The 24,594-nt window shown below is 43.2% G+C and overlaps 1 protein-coding gene across 1 annotated transcript in view; it reads right to left on the bottom strand.

Annotated features, from left to right (window-relative positions):
• PDLIM4 (PDZ and LIM domain 4) overlaps positions 1-21,490 on the bottom strand; it is a 96,000-nt gene extending 74,510 nt beyond the window's left edge. Inside the window, exons 1-2 of the mRNA XM_038412989.2 lie at positions 21,213-21,490; positions 287-438 (exon numbers count right to left, since the gene is read on the bottom strand). Of these exons, the coding sequence (XP_038268917.1) occupies positions 287-438; positions 21,213-21,305 (245 nt within the window). The 5' untranslated portion in view covers positions 21,306-21,490. The remainder of the gene's footprint in view (positions 1-286; positions 439-21,212) is intronic.
• Between the last annotated feature and the right edge of the window lie 3,104 nt (positions 21,491-24,594).

Raw genomic sequence — 24,594 nt, 5'->3', positions numbered from 1 at the left:
ATGTAGACAAGCCCTTAGGGTCACTCAGATGGTATTATTTTATTTTTATTTTAAGATGTCGCATCAGATCTGCTCTAACACAGACTGCCTTCCAGTCCTCCCTAGTTAGGAAAGAGGCTACAGCTCAGAGATTCAGAGGAAACAGGACACTGCTCAAGGCTGCCATGTGGTTGCAGAAGAGCATCTCAAGGAAGGGGACATTTAGTTACAAATATGGACACAATAACTATGTAGTGGGTCAATACCAAAGAGATGTAAATGTTTGAAGAAAAGTGCAGACACCTACCTGTTCACAGATAGCATCAGATGGTCCATACATGCTTTGATCTTGTTTTGTGCTTCTAGATGAGTCATGTTTTCTGTGCTCTCGCCATTAATTGCCAGAATAATATCTCCAGGGCACAGGTTAGCCATGGCTGCCTTACTCCCAGGATTAATCTACACAAGGAAAGAAAAAAAGTGCTACTAAAAAGGATGCTTTGTGTGAGAACATGTAACAGTTAAAGAAAGAGGACTGGTTCTTTGGAAGGAAAGGGAATGTAGCAAACTTCCTGTTACCAAAGCAGCTGTGAGTGAAGAGTTTTCTATGGAGAGGGCCATTGTGCTTTGTCTGAGATGAAGATATTTACCAGTTTGGGCATGTTTTCAGAAGTAGCCTCAATTTTGGGGTGCCCTATTTTCTCCCCTGAAGACTGAGTTCTGCAGCCACACTGGATGATTCTAGATTATGGGTCTGATTCAAAGCTCTTAGAAGTAAATTAAAAGATTCCCATTGACTTCCATGAGCACTTGATAACGTTCTCTTTGCAAACTTGCTTTTTTACATACAATAATGTAATGTATCCCTTCACCCAAAGGCAGCTGGGCACCTAAAATCCTTTGAAAATCCCAGCCTCTATTTATAGGCTCATCACATGCTTGAGAACCAACTTCTGAAGAATGCTGAAAAAATGAAAGGTGGTGGGGTTTTTTTTGGCAAAAACAAAGAGAAACATCATACTAAGCATCATACTAACAGCTTCCTTCAGAGGTGTGATATTCCACATCAGCTTTCCCCAATGCTGCTCAAATTACATATCTCTTTCCAGTCTTGCATGAAATAACATTATGCCCATTAAATCTCCATCACTTTTCCCCTACTATTTTTGTATTAATGCCAAAATCTCACTAAGATTAGAATTCCTTTCTGGTGAAACTAATGACATGTCCAGGTACCAGTTGTGGTTGGATTGTACAGATTTAGGGCTGAACACTACAGGTCTGAGTGAGCCATAGTTATTCAAAGCAGTGGGTGTTTTTCCTATATCTGGTCCAGTACGTTTCTAATTTTTGCAAAGATAAAAGAAAATTGTGTTATATGTAGGCAGTACAGCTGCCAATAAACGTGTGTCTAACTGTGCAAACTGTTGATAGCTAAATGTCTGTCCTCGAATTTCCTCCTCAGTCATTCATAGCATCTGTTTATGCTTCCACACACTTGCTATGAGAGCCACAGCATGGTTTATCTAGTGAGAAAGTGCAATCTGTTAGATATTGTACTTATTCATCTCTCATTGCATTTTAAATGTGATGTTTTTGGATAACATTTAATGTCAGTCTTTATTTATACTAGAATAATCCTGTGTCTCAAGAGATGTGCGACTGCTTCAACATATTATTTTGCAGAATTACTGGGGCACATCTCTGACAGACAGATTAGGATTAAAAGGAAGTCTAATTTAGGATCGACTAGATATTCCACCTCGCCATCCTAGTATAAATTACAAATTAGTCATGGAATTACAGCCTCTAACAACTGTGTCTCTTGGCAACTTCACTTTCTCATGGAAAACTCTTTGGTTTTGATTTTTTTTTCTATTACACACAACCCGTGATCTCTGTTGCATCTTACTCTTAAATGGAACTATGCTTTTTTATATGGATTGCAGAGGACAGCGTGGTGCTATCGAATGACAGTAATAACGACAAAGAAACCTCCAGACATGACTGTTTGGTTTGAGACTAAGTAAAAGGGAAATTCTCCAACATTGTGACCTGGTCACTTCAGGGAGTTTCTAAAGGGAAAATGTTTTTAAACAAACAAACAAAAAAATCCCCACAATTTACATCTCTAAAAAGTAAATTTCCTAGGCTATATTCAACATGTGACTCAAAAAGCAGGATCGCTACTCAGCTCCGTACTATCTCCCTTATATGCACTGTTTGGATGAATGCAAGGAACAAACTGGCTAACAAACCACATATATCAATTGTATCAAACACCTGGGACCCAGTTCAGGCTCTCGTTGATTTCTGGGCGTCACCTGGCATGCACACTGCACAGTGTTATTTATTCTGAGCCTCCAGAGGCATACTAGGGACCCTAATAAACCAGCACAAACATGATTCTTGCCTTAAAGAGAGCACAATCTAAGTTTAAATATGACAGATGTAGTGAGATAGACAAGGGGTGAGAGGGAGACCAGGGCGATAGCAATATCACCTGGCTAACAGAGTGGCTCAGGTAGACATTTTGATTTTGAGGCCCGTTTTGTATTGGCGAGGAGCATCGTATGAACTTATGTTCTGATCCAGCCTCAGCACCACGCAGAGCCCTCTGTGGGCATATCTTGTTCCCCTGGCAGGAATTATGTGGAAAGACATTGAGTGAACAGGGCAGGGAGCATCCAGTTTAAAACATACTGACTATGCCACTTGTCACAGAATACCCCCTTCATGATGATGGGTACAGAGTACCACTGGGGCATGAACTCTATGGGTTTATGGGGAGATCAGAACCTCTTTTTATGTCTAACCAGAACAATAAACCTGCACTAGGCCCTTTGATGCATTTGCCATGATGAACTGGCATTTCTTATTTACTTTTCAATGTTTTCAGATGGCTTATTTTGTTCTGTATAAACCACTGGGCTTTCCACCTGCTTCATTTTTAGGCTCCACTGTGATGAAAGTGTCCATTTTCTATAATGTACAAGTAAAATCTATGTTTATAATAGGGTTTTCCCCCTCCATTCAGCTAAACTAAATCAGAGCTTACTTGGACAATAAGCCATTCATAAACAGAGTTCTTTGTGGTTTCCTATTTTTAGTTTGTAATTTGTTTAAAATTACTTTGGCAACTTCGCCATATTGGAATTATTTTACGCTATTCATGGAAATGCTTTTCAAGGTCTCGTTAGTTTGGGATATAAACATTGGTCCTTTAGTTAGCTGGGAGGTAGTAATGCGCGTCAGGCCCAACATTTGTATTGGTTGCTGAATTACCTTTAAAGCCCTACAGGCCAACTTCTCCAGATTTACAGCAGTGAAATGATCCCATTGACATTCTGAGCCAAATTCCTGCCACCGAGAAGTGGATATTAATGGGGGCCTCTAACGTGCTGGCTTTGGCCTCAACTGCCTTTAAATCTTCTAGGGCAGTATTTCTCAACCAGGAGTACGGGGCCCACTCGGGGACCTTGAGCAAGTTTCAGGGGATCCGCCAAAAAGGCCAGTGTTAGACGCACTGGGGCCCAGGGCAGAAATCCAAAGCACAGCATATGGGTCTTAAGCTCGTGCCCTGAACTCTGCCACCCAGGGCTGAAGCCAAAGCCTGAGCAATGTAGCTTCATAGGGGACCCTGGGGTGGGGCTCCAGGCAATTGCCTTGCTTGTGACCCGCTAACACCGGCCCTGGCTTTTATATGCAGAAAACCAATTATTGTGGCACAGGTGGGGTGTGGAGTTTTTATAGCATATGGGGGGGGCCTCAGAAAGAAAAAGGTTGTGAACCCCTGTTCTAGGGCAGACTCACATTGGCTTCAGTGGGACTCTGCATGGGTACAGGGACCTACAGAAGAATTCTAGGGCAGGATCAGGGCCTTCATAGACATAAAAATATGAAGTTGTGTCTGGTTGTTGCCATACTCATTGGATAAGGGATCTTTTATAGCAGGGTAACAACCTTACTGTACTTAAGACCAGGTTTGTGTTTAAAGCTTGACTCTAACTGCTCTAAAATCTACATGGTTACTCATGGTTAGCCTTGACATTTGGTATACTTAACAGTGCCCTCTGGTTCTGACATTGATCCAAATTTGGGGCCATTTGAACAAGGGGTTCCCAAGATATAACTCCAAGGAGAAACAAAACAACTTTTCTTATAAATTGAAAGATTCCGGCAAGTCATTTTTGGTCACACAGACATCAAACCAGGGCTCAGTTCATTGCACCAAGGTGTCCAACGCTCGAAAGTTACCCCAAATGACTACAGACATGGAACCACCAGCTCTTTGGGGAAATCAAAATTAAAAGGTTACTTCGAAAATATTTTGCTTCTTCAGTTTGGCTTGTCATAAGTCTGACCCACAAGCCTGATTTTCATACCAAATTGATTATCCTGAGTTGAGTATGGAGAGAGAGAGAGAAATTAATAGGATTGTTAGTCTTGGAAGTTTCACACCAGCTGGAGAGCTCAAAGGGATAAACAGTAGGCCTCTGAACCTGACCCTCCTTGGGCAGAAATCTGAGAAGGGTTGGGAGATATATCAGTAAAATCTGTCTCTGTTGGGGGAGGAAGGGCATGTGAGGAGGTTATTTTGGGGGAATGTAATAAAAAAATTAATTAGATATGCAAATGCTTTTACTGGAAAGGGAGGGGCTTTTAGGGGGGAGTGAGGGGGAATAGGGGTGAGAGGGGTTTGGAGCTGCATCAAAGAGAAGGGGACAAACAGTGATGGGTAGTAGAGGAGGGGAGAGAGGCGAGGATCTCAGGTGAAGGGCACTGGGAAAGGGACATGGATTAAATAGCAAGGAACTAGGGGACAATAGGGACATGGGCACCCCTCTTTCTACCACCCTATGCAAGCTAGGATCTGGGGTTCCCTGCCCATTTGACAGCCTGATCCCTCTCTGTCTCCCCCTCATGTAAGCCAAGTTCTGGGGTGAGGGCTTGCCTTTCTGTGGTATCTGTGGCAAGCCCTTCTCCCTAACCCCCATGTGAACTAGGATCTGGAGAAGTCCTGCCCCCCTGGAAGGGGAGCTTAGAACAAGCATGCTCGGAGCAAATGACCAAAAACACTGGGGTGAGGGGCTAAGAACCAGTATGCTTAACACACATCAGAAACTCTCCTGCACTGCTGGCAGGAAGGGAGCACCCACTGACATGAATGGTGCAGTTCACCCATCTCATAGCAATTGTTTCAAGCTATATTCATCAACATGTACTCTCTTTCCTCTGAGAACTTCTCATTGAGTTGAATGGGCCACTTAATGCCTCACTGGGCCTACAACTTTAAAGTCTGAAACCCACCTCGGGCATTTGCCTTAACTCTGTATTCCTTGGTTTCTGCTGAACTCCATGTTCTGGAAGGGCAAAAGCTATCCCCCAGGCACCCTTAACTATGTTAATGATTTATTTGCCATTTAATTATTAGCAACTACAGTTATCCTTTAATTCAAGTGTTAGAACTGGATGTTGAGTGCGACATGGCCAGGGTTCTAGACAATAGTTCTCTGCAGGTATGGCTATGTGATTTATTCAATAATTGTGTGTTGCAGGCTGACTTGAATTCACTAAAGGGCATGTTCTGAAAATCAGTGGAGTTAAAGCGGCATAAATCAAACAAGATTTTTGGCATAGGGCTTTTGGAAGATTGATCCATGCCTCCAGTCAGCTAGACCTAGAGCCTGCTTTGATCAGTAACCAAAGTACATGTGACATGAATGAAGTATATGCCAGCAGGGTCTGAGAGTGAGCAGGCACGTATTAGGGAATTAAAAACACTATTAAAATATCTGTGCCAGCCCATTTTATTAATTTCTTCTATATCACACTAAAGTCACTTTATAACCAGAACTCTGGACAATTTTCAAAGGAACTTTACTTGTGCATGCTGCTGAATGTAATGAATAAAATGGGGTGTTTTTAAGACAAAATAATGATCTGTGAATAATCTGTTGAGGCTTTGTGACAATAAGGATGCTGGAAATTACCATTGTTGAAAGCAAATCTTTATTACAAGGGACAAGTGTAAAAAAAACCTGTTCCATAGTTAAGGTTATGTAAACACAAACTTTTATAAAACTTAAGACAATATCCATGATCCATGCAGACAGATCCTCAGATGGTATAAACTGTTTGCAGCAGAGCAATGACAATTTACCAGTTAGTGATCTGCCCCATAATCTCCATGTTTCCATGAATATTTTTTTTAAATTCCAATGGAAACAGTTAAAAATAAAGACACTCGCTATCAACATCTGCAATTGTTATTGATCAGAGCCACCTGTTATCACTTCAAGCTATTTGAGGAAGCAAACATTTTGGCATAAACTTTGGGATACCTTCCCTGGAGACTGTTAAGTAAAGACTCAGTTCTTCCATGATGGCCAAAAGAAGTGAGTGAACATGGGATTCCCCCTCTGGGATTCCCAGGACATCTTGTCTAGTCTGTGCCTGTTTTGTCTATATTGTAAACTCTTCAGTATGTGGGCTGTCTGTATGTTGTGTTTTGCACAGACCCTTGTATCCTAGTGAAGTCAGCAGGATTGCATTGGGGCACAAGGGCTAGTTGATCATATTGCAGGAGAGGGAGCAAATACTTTGCAATAGTCGTTGTGCACAGTCGGCATTTCCAGCTGGTCCCGAGTATATGTGGAAAGAATATCTCCTTTAATTTTATATATTAAAAATTCTTTGTAGCTGATCCTGCTCAAAAGCCCATGGACAGTTGTCACCACCCATTTCTGACATCTGGATATTTAGAAGAAACTGGGGAAACTCAAAATTTCTCTGCCTGATTCTCCTTTACACTGGTGTAAACTGAAAGACGTCAGTGCAACTGCTCCTGTTTTGTAGCTCAGGGACTGTGCCAGAAGTCCCTCTTTTCTTTTTGCTGATACAGACTACCACGGCTGCTACTCTGCAACCTGTTTTATAGCTGTATAAGCAAAAACAGGATCAGACCCTCGGTCTTTTACAACCAGTTGAAAACAGTGACTCACATTCTTTGATTTAGGAAGCCTGTCATCTTCAGCTGGTCAACACCCATGATGTATTTTGTGAGAGGAATGCATTTCACATGGAAACAGTTCAGGTCGGATGTGTCATATAATACTTGCATGTAATTCACAGATCACAGGAAGACACAATTTTTGCACAGCATTCAGTGCTAAGCTATCCAGCAGACTAAAGAGCATTAGCACACAGATGCTAATGTTTAGCTCAGTATCCATTCATAGCAGTAAAGAATTTACAGTGACTTCAGGCCAAATACACTGTAAACACTATGGTCTTAAAGAAATCTTTAAATAATTTGAGTTGAGGTCTTTAAATTAGCCAGTATTTAGTGAAAAAAGGTGGGTGACAAACTGGACAAACTTTTGCTGATGAGAGAGACACGCTTTCAAGCACAGGCCATGTCTTCTACTCTATAATTTAAGTTGGCAAAATTTATGTCGCTCAGGGGTGTGAAAAAACACCACCACTTCCCTGCCCCAGCGACGGTCTGGAAAAGGTACAGAGAGACCTGAGGAAGCTGTGTGTAAACTCAAAAGCTTCTCTCTTTCACCAACAGAAGTTGATCCAGTAAAAGAGATTACCTCACCCTCCTTGTCTCTCTAATATCCTGGAACCAACACCACAGCAACAACACTACAATCAACCAATACTCTCCCTGCAAGGCCATTAACAAAGATGTTAAAGGGCCTTGGCCCTGACTCAAAATCTCTGCACTAACCCCATTAGATACCCTCCCCAATTGGATACGTTGCTATTTATCATTGCCATGCATTTACAGTCCTTTCAGCATATATAAATCCATATGGCACCATTCTTATCTAGCCCATTGGAATTAGTTTGATTCATAGTGCAGATATGCGATTAGCCATTCTTGATCCAGGCTTAGGGCTTAACTGTGTCACTCAGGGTGTGGATTTTCACATCCTGAGCGATGCAGCTGGGTTGACCTAACTTTTTAATATAGGCCTGGCGTCAGATCAATAATATTTGCAAAGTACTTCTGAATTTTCAGTTGGAAGGTAATATAAGGATGTAAAGTATCATTACTTTGCATTGACCCAGTAATGTGTTCTGGGGAAGTTTTCTGTGCAAATGTACGGAGATTTAAAATAAATAAATAAAGCTATGAAAACACAAGAACTTCCATGTGTTTCACTATTGACGTGATCACACAGCACAGTTGTCTGCCTTATGAACTACACTGGAAACATCTGTCATTTGTAACGCCCTACAAAACTAGAAGTAAAATTATGGACAGCCAGTAAGCATCCCTTTCCTCTACAATACCCCTCCTCCTCAGCACCCAGGACAGGAGGTGTAGCCACAGCACACTGTGATCCAGCTGGTCTCATCTGCTGGATGGCTGTAGAGGCCACAGGCAATTGAGAGCGCATCCCTGAAGCTCTAATTTATAGCAGGAAGCAGGCATCCCCCTTAAAGGGCTGAAAAACCCAGGAGCATGTGCAACGACAATATAAATCCACCAAGGATTTCTTTGCTTCTGCACCAAGCAGACCAAGGGACAGAAAAAGGGAGAAAGAGCTATCGAGTGATGAATTATTAAACATGTTCTGTGCTGTACAAGATCCCCAAAAAGCCAGTCCGTAACTCAGAGCTAAGATATTCATGGAAAAACAAGAAATGCTGAGAAACCCAGAGGCGGTGCTAACATGGGGAGGGCAGGAGAGGGGGTGTACAGTTATAATTACGAACAAGTTATGTTTGCTCAGCTAAAGACTGAGCCGTCATTGGGTTTAAGAGGATTTTCACACACACCCCATTCTCTCTCTCAGAACTACCACACATCCACCACCTTCCTTCCCTCCAAGAGCAGGAGGAGCAGCAGCATCAGTGAGGCTCTTTGTGATGCTGCCTGCAGCTGCTTATCTGTGGAGTGGTCGGCTCTTTCCCCTAGAGACTGACATTTCCGTCATGATGTGAAGTCTGCTTCCCCAGAGACTAATGTGGAGAGTTTGCTTTCAAATGTATGACCCTGGCTGTGGATGGTGTCACTAGGCCAAGCTACATTATCCCATTAGTTAAGAGAAAACACAAAGATGAGTGGATAACTAGATGTTAAGGAAGAGATTTAACAAAAATACCAGTTGCTATCTTATCTGGCCACTGGAGTTTGCATATGCTTTAAAAGTGCTCATGCCTGACATCAAGCCAGTAAAAGAAAACACTCCTACAACTGTTGCTTATATTGTAATGAGCTAGTTGGAGTTTGGAGATGTGCAACTTGATTTCCTAAGCGACACTGTTTATACTTGAAACATACATAAATACACACACACAGTGTTTATGTTTTCTCTCAAGGAGATCAAACTCAACACTCCCCAGCACACTAAGGAACCAACCAGAGGGGGCCAAAACCCGAGAGTCACATTGTGCTCCACCTATACTCATGGCAATGGAACCAAAGGGGAGGAAAACTCTGCAAGGTTCCCCCTTCCAGCATGTCCTCCAAATTCTTTCACAAGGAGCAAGGCATATTTTCCCCAAGCAGGGAGCTTGCAACCCAAATTCTATGAATCCCCCAAGATCTGCTATAGGCTTGGACCATCTGTGCAGATGTTCTCTCCTTCTAGGACTGCTCCATGGTCCCAGGTGGTTCCCCCTGCTCCCTGGGAGTGAAGCTCCATTGTAGCCCAGTGCTATATTACCTTTTCAGAAGACTTCCCATGGGCCGCCAGTGAATGATACAGAGTCAGTCTTCCCAGCTCTGTTGTAGCCAACACCGCGTTATTTGCTCTCTACCAGTGGGACTTGGTTATAGGCAAGTTAGGGGAAAATACTGTTCCATAAGCATGATCAAAAGGCCCAGATCAAAGCCTTAGAAAGACCACATCTGACCAGCTAACAAAAACATGACAAAATTCACAGCTATCAGAGAGAACAAATTAACTTGCTCTATCCTCAGACAGCAGGCCATGTACCACCACTGCAGTATATCTTATAGCAAGATTTTTAAATCGGAAGAATCAAAAGTTAAGCTATCAACCAATGAAGTTCAATCCGCATCACCGCCACCATCACCACCTTTAGTATTTTCCTGTTTATTTTATTAAGCTTTTTGTTTTAGCATAGTTCACGGGAATGAGTAACAGATGTTTCATTCCAATCCACCTGCATCCTTTCCACAACACAGAAATTTGGTAAGAACAAAAACATATTAATAAGTAGGTTAAGAGATTCAGGATGGAGAGATTGCAAGATGTTTGATAAAAGTTTTACTTGCAAAATACAGATGGATCCAAACCAAAATTTAGATCCAGGCCTTCTTGCAGTTTGAATTCCAGTCCAGATCTTTGAGGCTCACCTTGGTCAAAGATGGAAAAAGCTGAGAACCACTGAAACCTATAAATTACACAAACCTATATATTCTATAAATTGATGAGGTTGGAAAATTAAGAATGCCAGTGACTGAGCAATAGGAGGCAAGTGACAAACTAAAGTATAAATATAGACTTAAGAGCCCCTTCTTCAAGGAACACACAGTTCACCCAAGGGCCACATTTTAAAAGGTATTTGGACCCCCTAAGATGCAGACAGGCACATAGGCATTTCTGAAATTCCCACAAGGCACCTATCTGCATCTTTAGGCAACTAAATACTTTTTATAACATGACCCGCTCAGAATTGGACACCACAATGCTCCAAACAAGGGTATCGGATACAGTTTGCTTCCCCATATCAATTGTCTTTGCTAATCCACAACAAGCAGAGACATTCCTGCTCATTACCCTCTGCAGCAGGATCGAATTGCAGCTGTATCACCCCTGCAGCACTGACTGGCTACCTCCATCCCACCAGTCACTTCCCGGAATGTAAGTGGTATGGCTTTAGGACAGTTTTGGAGCAATCTCCTGTGTGCTTTACAGGAGACAAACAGAAGCGGCTTATGGCTTTTTATCTTTAGAGTACTGGATTTCCCAACCAGAGGGGTAAGTATATGTAATCTCCTTTTGATAGTAACAACAAATAGTAGTGACCGTAACAATTTATCAGGTTAGGGAGATGCAGAAACAAACAAAATCATGATTTATTCATTCATTTACATTGCAATTGATTATGAAAGGAATGGGTAAATTTGCAATTTACCTTCAAGCTCCCACCGCACCTTCCCTATTGGGAAAACTGATCATGTGATACCTAGACTCCCTCTCACTGAAGGCAAAGTTAAAACTCTCATTGACTGCAGGGGTGGAGATGCTGTCCTTGTGCAACATTCAGTATTTGGAACAACAAATGTTTTTGAATCCTTCTGTTCTGGAGCTAGATGTAGGTTTATTTTACTGTATTTTTAAAGTTTGGAAGTCTTACCGTGGATTGCACACAAATGTCACTAAATTATTCCACAAGATATTTTTTTGTGAAATTACTTTGAAGTTCTGGTGGACATGAATTTGAAACATAGATGAGGCCAGCATAGCTCCTTTATACTGCTGCATTCCACGAGGAAAGGATCAGTAATGGCGTGGACTTTGAAAGGGACTTTGTGATGCTTTGATATTATATTGGTAGCAATGCTCTTGAAGAGCAGAGTAGATACCCTAGTGGTATTGTTCCCAACCAAAAAATAAATAGTAAAAATATTGTTTGTTTATACACACAAAAGTGATAGATTTCTCTCTCAAGAGGGTGTAAGGACACAGTGCTCAAACCTTGGCTTGCTGTGAAATTTTGCACAACCAGCAACGTAACAGCCAGCACACTGGGAGATGAAATTCTAAAATACTTTGCATAAGCCTGCAAATGTACTGACTGCAATGGGACCAGGACTGGGGCCTATCATGCTCTACATGACAAAGAGAAAAATATCATTGTACTTGTTTTTAGTATTGGGAAAGTCATTTTAACCATCTTGATACTGGTTAGAGGGAGAAAATGGATTAATAAAAAAATAGCTCCAAAGTATCTAGCTTTTTAGCTACAGGTCATTTCACAAGAACTCTCAACACCTGTCTTAACAGAGCAATAGTTTGAATTTTATTTTAAAGCTAATGTTGTCATTATACTAACGTTTTAAAAATGCTGTAAATCCCCCTGTATGTGTAGAACATTTTCTGTTTTGTCAAGTCCTACAAGCATTTTAGGGTGGATTATTTATTTTGCTAAACTCAAGCCAAGGTCAGACCTTGTATGACTGGAACTACATGAATCATTCCTTCCACCTAGTTTCCTACCCTGGATTATCAGTGTGCTTGATTAGAGTAATTAGCATTAGGCTTTCTCTTTAGTATTTTCTTCTAAACGAACTCCAAGGCTGAATAGCAAGAGATTTTTATTCTCCTCTCATAGCTATTTAATAAAATCTGAAGGCAGAACATTTAGGAAGCAATAAAAATATATTAAATCTAATTCCACTAGCTCTTACCTTTAGTTTAAACGATTTAAGTGTCATTACAACTGTAGTCGCAACGGCCCAAATTTCTCACTCTCAATGGATTTTACAATTAGTTCTCATTAGGGCAAACATATGAGAACACCTGACACACACAAATTGACTTCCTTATAGCCAAAAGGATCAATTTACTCTTTTCTTTTTGTGGATACAGACTAACACGGTTGCTACTCTGAAACCTGTCATTATGCAAGGCATTGAATTTAGCCGTATGGAGTGGTACCGATGAAGTGAGCTGTAGCTCATGAAAGCTTATGCTCAAATAAATTTATTAGTCTCTAAGGTGCCACAAGTACTCCTTTTCAACTTACTCTAAATTACATTTTAGCTTCTTATAAATCTAGTACATATAAGTATACTTTGAATAAAAGAAACAGCTACCAACTCTTAGTTCTGTCATACAGGAGATATATACCTGGCAAAGGTTAGTAGAAAATCTTTGCAATACTAGTTTTAGGACTGATGCACATTTAGCAGTTAATCCAATCTATTTGAAAGCTCTAATCAAAAACTGATTGCAGCAATAAATTAAATAGTACCAGCTACATTAAACAAGCATAATCAAATACAGAGTTGCAGAAATTTGAAACAAAACCAAGGAACTAAACAATGGCTTAACTTGAAGAGCTTCAGGGAAAAAAAAAAAAAACACACATATTTGGTGGTCCTAGGTCTCTCAGCAGTGGTTATTAGACTACATCACAATAATGAATGGCATATACATTGTAAGTAATGTGTTTAAAAGGCTCAGGATTGTAATGATACCCAGAGTGATTATCAGGAAGCCCTACAGCAAAATCCATACAGATCAGAACAACTTTTTTTTTAAAATAACTGTTCTGTCAGAAACCTTTACTTTTACAATCTTCCAACCCTTTACCAGAACAAATATTCTCCTGAATGTAAAATAAAACCTAACACTGTTAAATTTTCTTTAAAGAATGCATGATCTCAACATTCAAACATGTAAGGGCTACATCATTCAAAAATAGATTGTAAATATGTTCTTTTTCACACATTCATTTATTTTGTGTAATTATGGGCCAATACCGAAATGTGTTTTCTGGTACACTGCCAGAAATCAACAGAGGGACTAATATACTAAGCTACCCAGGACAATTATGAGTAATTTGTTTATTGGAGTAAATCTACATTTTCTCCAAACATAAAGGCTTGGGGCATCTTTGAACTCAATAGAAACATACCATTGACTTCAGTAGGAGTTGGACAGGACTGAGCCATAAATTATCCAAATGCATTTTAAATATGCCTACTGTACTTATAAGATGATGATTTTAAATTACAGGCAGGGTGTGTATCTCGTGATTAGACCGGAAATCAGAGAGCCATGACTCCTGGTTGTTATTCAGCTCTTAAATACCACAGTGATAGGTACTAAACAAAAACATAAGATAACCTCAGCTCTGCCACTGAGTTGCAGTGGGACCAAACCTCTTAACTTCCATACAACTTTGTGTATTGTTAAAACCTCACAATGCTCTGAGGTGTATGTCTGTTAAGTGCTTTCAGGAATCTGGAAGCAGGGTGCTGAATGAAGGGTTCTGTTTCTGTTATTAAACCACAGCAGATGAAAAAGAGGAAGCATCCTAGCAATCTAAACTAAAAGATGAAGTACACTGATTTTCCATAAAGTTCAACTTGTTTGAACTTCATTTCTTGGAATAATTTGCCAAGAAAGCAAAGTTGACAGTAACCAGATCCTTACCTAATTAACTCCTAAGTCTCATTTCTAGCATAATGTCTGTCAAATCATTAGGCCAGGCTTCAAACAGCTGTTGCCTCTGTAAATTCCACAAAGGGGGAAGACAGTACACAACGTTCTTCCCTCAGCTCCACGCTCTCAGTTGTACTTGCCCATATGCCATGTGCGGCCTTGCACGGCTCAGAAAGCAGCATTGCACTAAAAATGCTATTCCCAGCATTGTGCCGGTATTGTGGTGATGAGTCTGATGCACCTAACATGGGGGCACAATTCAGCACAACATATGTTTGAAGTTGCTAAACTCAGCCTGGCCAATTTTAGCTTTACACACGATATACAGGAGGAAAAATGAACTGAATTAGTTCTTGCTGCTAGATGGGTATGGGAGAAAGAACGTGCCCCCTACCCTCCCCCAAAATCTGTCCTTCCTACAGCTCCTTTTAAAATATTTTTTAAAGAGTAAAATTTTAAAAACTATCCCAAACATTAATTGAACATGCAGGCTAGAGTTCTGGCCTCTCTAAAGCAATCTACTAACCAGTACCATAGCTAAGGCTCCAAATGATTTTAGACAGAGGATAATGACAGGTGTAGCTCTGATCTCATCGCGATCCTCACTAAAACCCTGCTGATACAGGGCCCAATTCTACATGGTGCTGAGTAACCGCTGCTGCTGACGTGAAGGATCAGGCCACTCTATGTAATTATATTTGTGGACCTACGATTTTCTATTTATCAAATAGAAAAAACTATTTTCAGGAAAAACAAATGAACTTTAAGAAATATATGTGGTTATTGATTACATGAGCTTTCTTCGAATGCCCCAGCAGACTGAATCTAGTTATTGGAAAACAATGGGCAAAACTCTAGTCTCAGCGGCCTCTGTGCAACTGTAATCATTTATCATGGAAGTTAAAGATAGAAAACAGACGTAGCAGGTCATACAATCTATCTCCCTGCCAGGGCAGGATTGTTCACTACAATATTATTTAATGTTTTTAGTGCTAAATCCAGAACAGCTTTAAATACTTGATGTGAAGTCATTTCCACGGCTTTCCTTGAGGGACCATCTTTAGCCTTCTTCTCTATAATATCCTAAGTAACTCCTCTCCCTCCCTTGAGGTTTACAACCTTCAACTACTTATACACTGTTAAAATGTCTCCTCCTTAAATATTGCATGGCCATGCTATAAATACAGGTATTTTAGGTCTGGTTCTTCAGTGTTTATTCACTCAAGTAGTTTCATTTGTTTCCACTTAGGTTTTTAAATGTTGCCTTAGTGGAACTGGAATATAAAGGCCAAGTTCTTCATTTGTTTGCTGCAACCCAGTTTGGCAAGATGGACTTTGAAAAATAAACTGCAATCTTAAAGGGTTCTCACCTAGGTAACTAAGTGTAAAATGTTGTCTTACATTTGCTTGCTGTGTGCTCTCACAGCAGCAACAGTATTTTTGCATGCCATTAAAATTAGTGAATTGTCTAGTCTAGAGGGAGATTATTCTTTTCCCTAGTAGTCTAGCAGTCTTGGAAAGCCAAATATTTATTTGCTGAATGATTTATAAAACAAACCAGACTCAAATTCACTTGTGTGTTATAAACAAAGGGTCTCATCCTGAAGGAGAAATCTGGATTAAATTATCAAGTCTTTAACTATTAGAGACATCTTAGTCAGATTTAAAATAGCAGAACAAATGTTGAAGGTCTTCCCTCTGTCTGGACATAAACTCCTATTAAAGGCCTGGCTCATACCCATTATATCCACACAAGGAGAGAGCAGGGTTGTGAAAAACCTACCTTGTTTTCAACAGACAAAGATAATCTAGTGGATTTTATGTGAGGTTTCCATTTCTTTGCATAATTTTTTTAACTTCTATATCCATCTGAAGTGCTTACATCATCATAACGAGTATTTGGACACTGGAGACTCTAATTTCAGTCTGCAAGTGAAAACTTTAACCATCCTAACAAGTGAACAGAGAAGTGATGAGAATTTTAAGGCTCTTGTTAGAAGCACTATGAGAAAGTAATAAGCAACCTATGGAACTATCTGGAAGCCTGAAAGGGAAGGCGAATAAGTGGGGTCCTTGGTGATTGGGTAGTGGGTTGTGGCAAGTAGATCAAACAAATGGTCACGATGGAAAGTGTATTGATATCAAAGGGCACATATAAAAACAGCATTGCCAGTCCTAAGTTTGTGGTCAACATTACAAGTCAATACCCCTGAAAAAGAATCATGAGACAAGTAGGTTCTTTTTACTTGCCTCCTGGTTTCTGAGCTCTTAGAAAACATTTAGGTCATGGTGTCAAGCTTCTTCTGTAATCAAGAAGATTAGAAACCTGTTTGTTTTAAATGAAAGTTTACATTCTTGCCTAATCACATCTCTATAAGCTAGGGTTTAAAAAAAAAAAAAAAACCACACCAAAGTCATGGGACTTGCAAAGAAATTGTGAGAGTTGGCAACACGGAGTGACAAAGCTCAGTTGGCCCAACTAGTTAGCAGCCTGGAGACTCCTATTGAGTTAATGACAGGTTTCAGAGTAGCAGCCGTGTTAAGTCTGTATTCGCAAAAAGAAAAGGAGTACTTGTGGCACCTTAGAGACTAACAAATTTATTAGAGCATAAGCTTTCAATGCATCCAATGAAGTGAGCTGTAGCTCACGAAAGCTTATGCTCTAATAAATTTGTTAGTCTCTAAGGTGCCACAAGTACTCCTTTTCTTATTGAGTTAATGGTTTTCACCCATTAAATTTCTGGCTTTACATTTCCAGTCATCACTGTCTACGCACCCCCAAAAAAAGATGGGGCAATGTGTGAGGAACACTACAAGGGGATTCTTGTGGAGATTTTCTTTCCTACAGTCCCCTCCTGTGCATTTTGCCACAGAGGATTTTCAGACCCAAAGTCAGTAAGAGTTCTCTGCATAAGGGCACCCAATATTTGGCCCCATATTTACAAACAAATTTATCTCCGTTACAGATTACACTTTAGATTACTGAAAATAAAAGTATTTTTGAAATCTGATTTGTTTTCATTACTTATGCTGTTTTTTTAATATTTGCATCAACAGAGGGACAAGGAAAATAAGGTAGTTTCATTTTTCTTCAGTCAATTCATACTTAATTTCCTATTATCTTGCCTTAGCAGAATGTTACAATATCTGGGTTGGGGAAAAGAAATCACAACTTTCCACTTAAATAAATATATAAAAAAACAACAACAAAACATTTTCACTGGCCCATGGTTTTGTAAAAGCTTATTTTCAGTAATCCTTAAAAGTGGGACTCAATTGGACCTGACAATGTCCTTTTAATCAATGTAAAACAACTAACAATAACAGCTGTATTACCAGAGGAGTGCAGCAATTCACACTTAGCATCTGCATCACACTGCAATCTGCTACAAAGCTTAGCCTTTCGTCCAACCCCTAAAATAAAACACTGATGTTTTTACCAAGTGTCTAAGCGTCTTTCCTGATTTTTACCATTTTCAGATATTAGTCTCAAAGCCAATAAATGCTTCTTTCACTGCTAACATTTTAGTGCCCAATCTCGCAAGGTGCTGAGCACCCTAGACTCATATTAGCTTTGAGGGTGCATTGCTCATCACCTTGCAAGCTTGAGTACTTAGGGACTGAGCCTACACCATCAAGGTCAACTGAAGTTTTGCCATTGATTTCAATCAGAGCAAGATCAAGCCCTTGAAGTCTGACTGTTTTTTAAAAGAACCCCACATAAAAGTATAATGAATAACATGAAATACTATACAATTGCTAATCACATGTTACACCCTCTTAGGACCAAAGTAAAATGTCTCTTTTCACTGAAGTAAAAAGTTATATTTCTAGCCCCTAAATTTGCTGAATCAGATCAGGAATTTGGCAAGCTCCTTGTCTGCTGGAAAGCCAGGCTTTATGGTTTTTCTAACATAACGGTAAAACAAAATATTTCCATCAAAGTAACAATAAAACAGGCTTTCTGACCTACATTTGTTATTTTAATCTTCACAAGAGAAATATTTTATGATCTCTAAGAGACGGGTAGTTATTTAATTGTGATAAATTCCATAAAAATGGGGGAGAAAATTAGCAGACTTCCTAAAATTAATGAAATACGTGTTGACACCTGCAGGCCAATTACTTCCCCTCTGGGCACATCTAGCATATGTTTGTTTAACAGATATATTTTGCTCAAATACCATTTGTTGCTATTCATCATGCTACATTTTTCCTTCGTTTTGTTTTTATTTTAAAATGAATAAATAAAACCAAAAGATCCCTGTAATGTGTGATAAGAAGCACCCCCAAATGAAAGCAAACATGCAAAGCTTTTCAGTGTATGTAACTTCAAGATTACAAACTGAGTAGTTTAAAAAACATGGCTTGTTTCTATAATCACATATAGCTTTCCTAAAAGCTTATTTACTCACTTCCATTACGTGCAGTGACTCCTACTGACAAGTACAGAGATGGTGAACAATTTCTGTATGTGGGGGGAAGCATCTTCTAACAGCTGTTTCTCATTGCAATGCCTATCAATATTCTGTGCAGCATTTATTCACTCATTCCAAAAGTAAAATGACCACATGACTGATATCCTGAAACTTACTATTCAACTCCAACACAAAAAGTATGTGCTCAATGCCTCCTCAGAACTTCTGAGCAATCCCACCTGCCATTGCTTTCAGTTTGGGTAGTTGAGAGAACTCTACACTTTGCAGAGTACAGCCCTGAACAGGATACTTAGATGCTTCAGCAAAGCACCACACTTGTTAATCCAGGCCAGCATACATCACTTCCCCAAACATACCCCTATGGTATTATACATAAGTACCTAATACCGCAATAGTTACTATGCAACACAGGATTGGGTGTTGGACCCAGTCCTGCAGTCTTTACTTAAGCAGAGCTCCCCTAAACTGCAGTCGTAGCTACCTAACAAAAACTGCAGGGTTGGACCTATCCCCTGGACTAATCCCTCTACTGTATAGGCAGGAAGTTTTTTTACATCTAAAAACTGGACAGAATAACTGGAAAATACACGTTATTTACTGAAAAGAACTGAAGAGATGTTAATTACCATCAATGCATTTTTACTTTTAATGCATTTGACACAAATATGAAAACTTTGGAAAACAAGGTTTTAGCCTTTAAGATATTAGAACAGAATATGCAGTGATTGGACAGTTATTCTTTGACATATACCCAGACTACATTTTAATATTTTAAGAATTCATCTTAAATATTCATTTAAAAGATGCCATAGAAAACTCAGACATGTTTGTTTATTTCCATGATTCTATTTTCCTCCAACTGTGCCTTGATATTTCCAGTGGCAGGTATAATATTTTATATTTTTACATGAAAGATGCAATATATAGTGTTTTTTTGACCAATATATTTAAATAACTAGAATGAATCTGTCTATAGGAAAATGGAGAATAGAATAAATTACATAATTAATATCCAGCTGCACCAATTCAAGGAGGACAGATTTATGCAATACTAAGTACAGAAAGGAAAAATAAGTTTACAACGCTACTGTGGAAGGAACAACAAACTTCAAACTGCTTACACTGCAAAAATATTCTGCTTCATGATATTTATTAAAATTATACTGTATAAATGCTCATCCTAAATGAACTGAACCCCAAAAGGGTTATTAAAAAAAATAAAACACTACTTTTTGGCAACTAAATGGCAACTAAATGGCATGGTAAATTACTGAGAGTTAAATTAGTCATTATTATATTTGCAATCCTGTAAGACATAAAATGCCAAGTTCTGTCCTGACCTATGCCCCTGAAACCCCACTTGAATAAATGGGATTTTATAAGTGAAACTAAAGGCCAAATTTGGCCCAACATAATAGTTTACCCAGCCAACCTGTCACATGTCACTTTCTTTGTGCTTCCAGGTGAACAAGGAATGCCATTGCAATTGTTCTCTTATCGGGTGAAAATACTGCACTGTTTTACTTTCTCAGAGAGTGAACAAAGAATTAATAATTTAGGAGGTGGCGCTCTCTACTTTTTAAGAGGCTTTAATCTAAGCTTTAAACCATTGTATGACCACAGCCACCTTATGCAGAGAAGATCCTAGGTGACTGTCACTGTACTTGGTTGCCTTTCACAAAAATGCAGATTTTTGTTTATTGTAAAACAAAACAAAGGCGCTATCAGGAATGCAAGAAAACGTGCAAGTTTGCATCATGAAAAGTAAGCTTTTATCAACTATGTTCAAAACCGACTTCTCCCCCCTCACTCTTCTTCCCTGGATGGGAGCTCCAAATCATAAGGCTGGGGCATGCAACTTTTCCGCCCTATTCACTCAATTTTAATTTAGGCCCAACGGCATCGCACTGATTTTTGCCAAATCCCGCTGCAGACAGAGCCTCCAGAAAGTTTCCAAGCGGGTATAATTTCATCTACTTCGGTGGAGTTACAGTTACACCAAGTTTCACAGTAGCAGCCCGTGTGAGTCTGTATTCGCAAAAAGAAAAGGAGGACTTGTGGCACCTTAGAGACTAACCCATTTATTAGAGCATAAGCTTTCGCGAGCTACAGCTCACTTACACCAAGGATGTGCTGGACGACCCAGCTCCAATGCAAAACAACCCCCCCCCCCCGCGCCCCGCAACGCCAATGAATGAAACCGCCAGTCGGCGGGATCGGCTACGCATCCAGCCCACTCCCCGCAGCCTCCTTCCACCTGCTTCAGCGGCAGCCACGAGCCCCGCACCGGGGCCCGCGCCCGGGGGCGGTGCAGCGCAGCGGGGAGCCAGCACGGCAGCCCCGTCTCTGCCAGTCGCCCCGCAAGCTGCTCCGCTCCTGCGTTTCCAGGCGGAGCTCCGCGGCCCAATTCCCAGCGTGCGGAGCTCCCGTCCTTTGCAACCCCCCCCCCCACACACAAAACCCCCGCAGCTCGGCGGGGGGCAAGAGCACCGGGGCCTCTCGGCGGCGGGACGAACCCAGCCCCAGCTGCCCGCGGGGACCTGCCGCCCCCTCCCCAGCCAGCCAGCGAGCGCCCCCCCCCCCGCGTGGCTGCTGCGCCTGGCCGCGGCGGGCGGCACTTGGGCGGGCTTACCCGGGAGATGGTCAGCGGGGCGCTGAAGTCCTTGCCCCCCACCAGCCGGAAGCCCCAGGGCGAGGGGCCGGTCAGAGCCACGGTCTGGGACATGCTGCGACCGGGAGCGCACGCGGCGGGGACGCTCTGCTCCTTCGCCTCAGCCGCAGCCCGGGCTAAGCCCCGGCCCGCCTGACGTCTCCGCTCCCCCCACGCCCCGCCCGAGGGGGGCGGCTCCCGGCCCGGAGCCGGCTGCGGGGGAGCGGGCTGGGGGACAGCGCCGCAGGCCGGGCACGGGGCCGCCTGGCTCCCCGAGAGCCGGAACCCCGCCTCCGTAGGGAGCGAGCCAGGGAGCGGCGGCGAAAGGCCGGGAGAGTGGGGGAGAGCGCGCCTCTCCCCCCGCTAACCCCCTACGGGTGCCCCCTCCTTTCACCCCCCCAAGCCCCTAAGGGTGCCCCCTCCTCTCCCCCTCTAAACCCCTAAGGGTGCCCCCTCCTTTCACCCCCCCAACCCCTAAGGGTGCCCTCCCTAAACCGCTAAGGGTGCCCCCTCCTCTCCCTCTCTAAACCCCTAAGGGTGCCCCCTCCTTTCACCCCCCCAACCCCTAAGGGTGCCCCTCCTCTCCCCCTCTAAACCCCTAAGGGTGCCCTCCCTAAACCCCTAAGGGTGCCCCCTCCTCTCCCCCTCTAAACCCCTAAGGGTGCCCCCTCCTTTCACCCCCCCAACCCCTAAGGGTGCCCTCCCTAAACCCCTAAGGGTGCCCCCTCCTTTCACCCCCCCAAACCCCTAAGGGTGCCCCCCCTAAACCCCTAAGGGTGCCCCCTCCTTTCACCCCCCCAAACCCCTAAGGGTGCCCCCTCCTTTCACCCCCCCAAACCCCTAAGGGTGCCCCCTCCTCTCCCCCTCTAAACCCCTAAGGGTGCCCTCCCTAAACCCCTAAGGGTGCCCCCTCCTCTCCCCCTCTAAACCCCTAAGGGTGCCCCCTCCTTTCACCCCCCCAACCCCTAAGGGTGCCCTCCCTAAACCGCTAAGGGTGCCCCCTCCTCTCCCTCTCTAAACCCCTAAGGGTGCCCCCTCCTTTCACCCCCCCAACCCCTAAGGGTGCCCCCTCCTCTCCCCCTCTAAACCCCTAAGGGTGCCCCCTCCTTTCACCCCCCCAAACCCCTAAGGGTGCCCTCCCTAAACCCCTAAGGGTGCCCCCTCCTCTCCCTCTCTAAACCCCTAAGGGTGCCCTCCCTAAACCGCTAAGGGTGCCCCCTCCTCTCCCTCTCTAAACCCCTAAGGGTGCCCCCTCCTTTCACCCCCCCAAACCCCTAAGGGTGCCCTCCCTAAACCCCTAAGGGTGCCCCCTCCTTTCACCCCCCCAAACCCCTAAGGGTGCCCCCTCCTCTCCCCCTCTAAACCCCTAAGGGTGCCCTCCCTAAACCGCTAAGGGTGCCCCCTCCTCTCCCTCTCTAAACCCCTAAGGGTGCCCCCTCCTTTCACCCCCCCAACCCCTAAGGGTGCCCCCTCCTCTCCCCCTCTAAACCCCTAAGGGTGCCCCCTCCTTTCACCCCCCCAAACCCCTAAGGGTGCCCTCCCTAAACCCCTAAGGGTGCCCCCTCCTCTCCCTCTCTAAACCCCTAAGGGTGCCCTCCCTAAACCGCTAAGGGTGCCCCCTCCTCTCCCTCTCTAAACCCCTAAGGGTGCCCCCTCCTTTCACCCCCCCAAACCCCTAAGGGTGCCCCTCCTCTCCCCCTCTAAACCCCTAAGGGTGCCCCCTCCTTTCACCCCCCCAACCCCTAAGGGTGCCCCCTCCTCTCCCCCTCTAAACCCCTAAGGGTGCCCTCCCTAAACCACTAAGGGTGCCCCCTCCTCTCCCCCCGCCAAACCCCTAAGGGTGCCTGCCTCTAAACCGCTAAGGGTGCCCCCTTCCTCTCCCCCACCTAAACCCCTAAGGGTGCTCCCCTCCTCTCCCCCTCTAAACCCCTAAGAGTGCCCCCTCCTCTCCCCCTCTAAACCCCTAAGGGTGCCCTCCCTAAACCGCTAAGGGTGCCCCCTCCTCTCCCCCTCTAAACCCCTAAGAGTGCCCCCTCCTCTCACCCCCCAAACCCCTAAGGGTGCCCTCCCTAAACCCCTAAGGGTGCCCCCTCCTCTCCCCCCGCTAAACCCCTAAGGGTGCCTGCCTCTAAACCCCTAAGGGTGCCCCCTTCCTCTCCCCCACCTAAACCCCTAAGGGTGCCCCCTTCCTCTCCCCCACCTAAACCCCTAAGAGTGCCCCCCTTCTCTCCCCCTGCTAAACCCCTAAGTGCGCCCCCCTCCTTTCCCCCTGTTAAACACCTAAAGGTGCCCCCCCGCTAAACTGCTAAGAGTGCCCCTCTCCTCTACCCCTGCCAAACCCCTAAGGGTGCCCCCTGCTAAACTCCCAGGGTAGTTCCCTCTCCTTTCCCCCTGCTAAACCCCTAAGGGTCTCCTTTCTCCTTATTTTAACCTCTGGCTGGGAAGTTCATGAGACACTACCCTCCATTTCCTATGGTGGGGTGCCACGCCACCTCAAACACCACTCCTAGGGTGCGCTTCTGCTTGGTACCCAATAAAGGATGTGATAAGGCAACTGTCGTCTTTTCATGTGCTGTAATATATATATACCTGCCTACTGTATTTTTCACTCCATGCATCTGATGAAGTGGGTTTTAGCCCACAAAAGCTTATGCCCAAATACATTTGTTAGTCTCTAAGGTGCCACAAGGACTGCTCATTGTTTTTGCTGATACAGACTAACACGGCTACCCCTCTGAAACCTGTCAGGATAAAGTTAGTTTCGTTTGCCTAATAGAATGGGGAAACAGGCTGGAGAAAGTGAGTGAAGGGACCAAGGGAATCGCAGAAACTGTCTCTGCTTTGCCCTTGTGTTTGTTCAGGACAGAACTGCTGAACCTTTTTAAAACTAAGGCTGTGCTGTGGTTTGCTTCCCACAGGGGCTACTCAGCATAGTAAAGTTAAGCACATGTGTAAGAAAGTTTACAGGATGAGGGCCTATCGTTATCCCAGTTTCCTGCAATACTTGGGCTACATCCACCCTACAAAATCATGTTGTCCTAACTTACATTGGCCCACAGCCACCGCAGTTATTAAATCGCCTGTGTGTATGTACTTTTGGCTCCTTGTGTCAACGGTGCGCGTTCTCACCAGGAGCGCTTGTATCGACTGTATTGTCAGTGTGAGGCATTGTGGGACGGCTCTGAAAGCCAGCAATAGTCGACAGAAGCAACACAGTGTCTATACTGATGCTACATCAACCTAACTACATCAACCATGATTCCACAAGGGGCTGGAAGGCATTGTTACTAAATCAGCATAGAGAGGAACTTTGGTCATCTGGAGCCAAATTTATGTGAAGACGCTTCCACAGCTAGGTCGATGC

This window comes from Dermochelys coriacea, chromosome 8 (genome assembly GCF_009764565.3).
Source record: "Dermochelys coriacea isolate rDerCor1 chromosome 8, rDerCor1.pri.v4, whole genome shotgun sequence".
NCBI classification, from domain to species: domain Eukaryota; kingdom Metazoa; phylum Chordata; order Testudines; family Dermochelyidae; genus Dermochelys; species Dermochelys coriacea.
Note: the sequence above shows the minus strand (reverse complement) of the source record. Positions and strands in the feature narration are given on the sequence as shown.